General features: G+C 33.8%; 1 protein-coding gene across 1 annotated transcript; it reads right to left on the minus strand.

The window, feature by feature from the left end:
* Positions 1-534: 534 nt before the first annotated feature.
* Positions 535-1,434, minus strand: LOC147802142 (uncharacterized). The gene has a single exon (XM_087153805.1). The coding sequence runs from the start codon at positions 1,432-1,434 to the stop codon at positions 535-537; it is 900 nt and encodes a 299-aa protein (XP_087009931.1).
* Between the last annotated feature and the right edge of the window lie 508 nt (positions 1,435-1,942).

A 1,942-nucleotide genomic window follows, 5' to 3' on the forward strand; every position in this document is an offset into this window, starting at 1 on the left:
AACACTTTCTCTTGAGACACACTCGGCCTACCCGGCGACTTTTGCTTCCAAAAACACTTCCTGTTTCCTTAAATGCACTGAACCATTGACGAATGGTTTTATCAGAAGGCGGGTTAACACCATAGTTACGTCGAAAGTTTCTTTGTACGGTAACTAAAGACTTCGTTTCTATGTGCCGAATAACACATTGAGCCTTTTGTTGCGGAGTCGCCATCATTTCAAATTTCGCGACGTCATTTCATGGTCAACGCCCTGCAGCGCCGGCAACAGTTGATACAAACATTCCCAATTGGTATGAGTAAAACTTTTTGAGCTACTCTTTTCAGAGAAATCGACTAAATTTTGCTGTCTTCTATAGTTAGTGAGATATGAATTTTTAAAACCCCGGAGTTCTTTTATAGACACCCTGTATTACTACTACATGTATCATAAATATGTTATTTAATATTATTATTATTTGCGCAATATTATTTGAAATTCATGCAATGTATAAAAAAAATTTGCGCTGCTGGTTCGGCCCAACCGGCCCTCAGGTCAGACCGGCCCACCGGGCATTTGTCCGGTCTGCCTACTGGCCAGTCCGGGCCTGCTAATTAGCTTATTTTCTGTTTTAACGAGACATTTTTCGGCTATAAAACGGTTATTGTGCAAAATGGAACTATCTACTACCCAAGGTAATGAAACTTCATATCTACCAGTTTTGTCTTTTCTAATCGTGTTCGCAAAATGCTTTTTGGTCTCTTCCTCTAGTAAACTCTTAGTTTGATTTTCTTCTCGTGCAGAAATTCCTAAAGTGTCTAAACGCCATAAATCTGTTAATTTAGAATCGGAAACATGCAAAGACAACGATAAACTTGACAAAGAATTTTCCATTTTCGAATCGTTATTATCAATTTTGCCCATTATTGTCCACCCTAGTTTTGTTTTTACTGCTAATAGTCCTTTACTAAGATGTTTAATATCTCCGGTAAAGATTTTGCTAGCTACATCCGCTCCCAAGAGAAAATGTAATTCTTTCGGATCTTTTTCACACAAACAAACATTGTCATTGATGAAAATATCACTAATATAAATTCCAAAATTCTTCAATTCATCGTTTAATTTCGGTAATGGTATACAAATTTTCTCCTGCTCCATTACATTTACATTTAAAGAAAAACTCTTATCAATATTACTTAATTCTATACAATATCTTTTATGGGTCTCTTGTTTAACTATTCCTCCGAAAAGGCCGTGATTCACAGATTCTTCACCTAAACACTTCAATTTTAAAGGTTCTACAATAAATTTACTGACGTAACTTTTTTGTGACCCAGTGTCAAGAATCCCTCTAACATAATAATCTACATCATTCACATTAATGCATACAATTAAAGTCTGCAAAAGAATTTCTTTATAACTAGAATTATTAGCTAAAACACTATTTTCTGACATATTATAATTTGTTTCATATTTAGATTTTTCTTTTTCCTTATTATTTAAACTACAACACATAATCGAAACATGACCACGTCCGCAATGTTTACATAAAATATTTTTATTTTTGCATTGACGGCTAATGTGAGAAAAGGAAGTACGTTTAAAGCAAGCGCCATTCTTAAATAAAATATTTTTCTTTTCCTCTAAACTCAATTTTAAAGCGAGCGGACATAGATCACTTCTGTGTGACTTACGACAGAAACCGCAATCTGATGAATATTTATGATTTTTTACTTCCGAAGAACAAAACAATTCGGCGCCGGTGATTATTTTTTGATTCTTATGTTCATTTCTATACCGCGGAGTGAAAGAAATAGTAGGTTTTTCTTTTTGACCTTTATTTCAAATGGCTAAAAAAGATGAACGCTCTTTAGCAATTAAAATTTTAGATAGAAACTCTAGTATATCTTTTGTATTACATGAGGAATTCTTAATCTCCTTATTAAATTCAAAAACCAAATCA

The sequence above is a fragment of the Parasteatoda tepidariorum genome, chromosome 10 (assembly GCF_982258835.1).
Source record: "Parasteatoda tepidariorum strain Cologne lab strain chromosome 10, Ptep-v5.0, whole genome shotgun sequence".
NCBI lineage: Eukaryota > Metazoa > Arthropoda > Arachnida > Araneae > Theridiidae > Parasteatoda > Parasteatoda tepidariorum.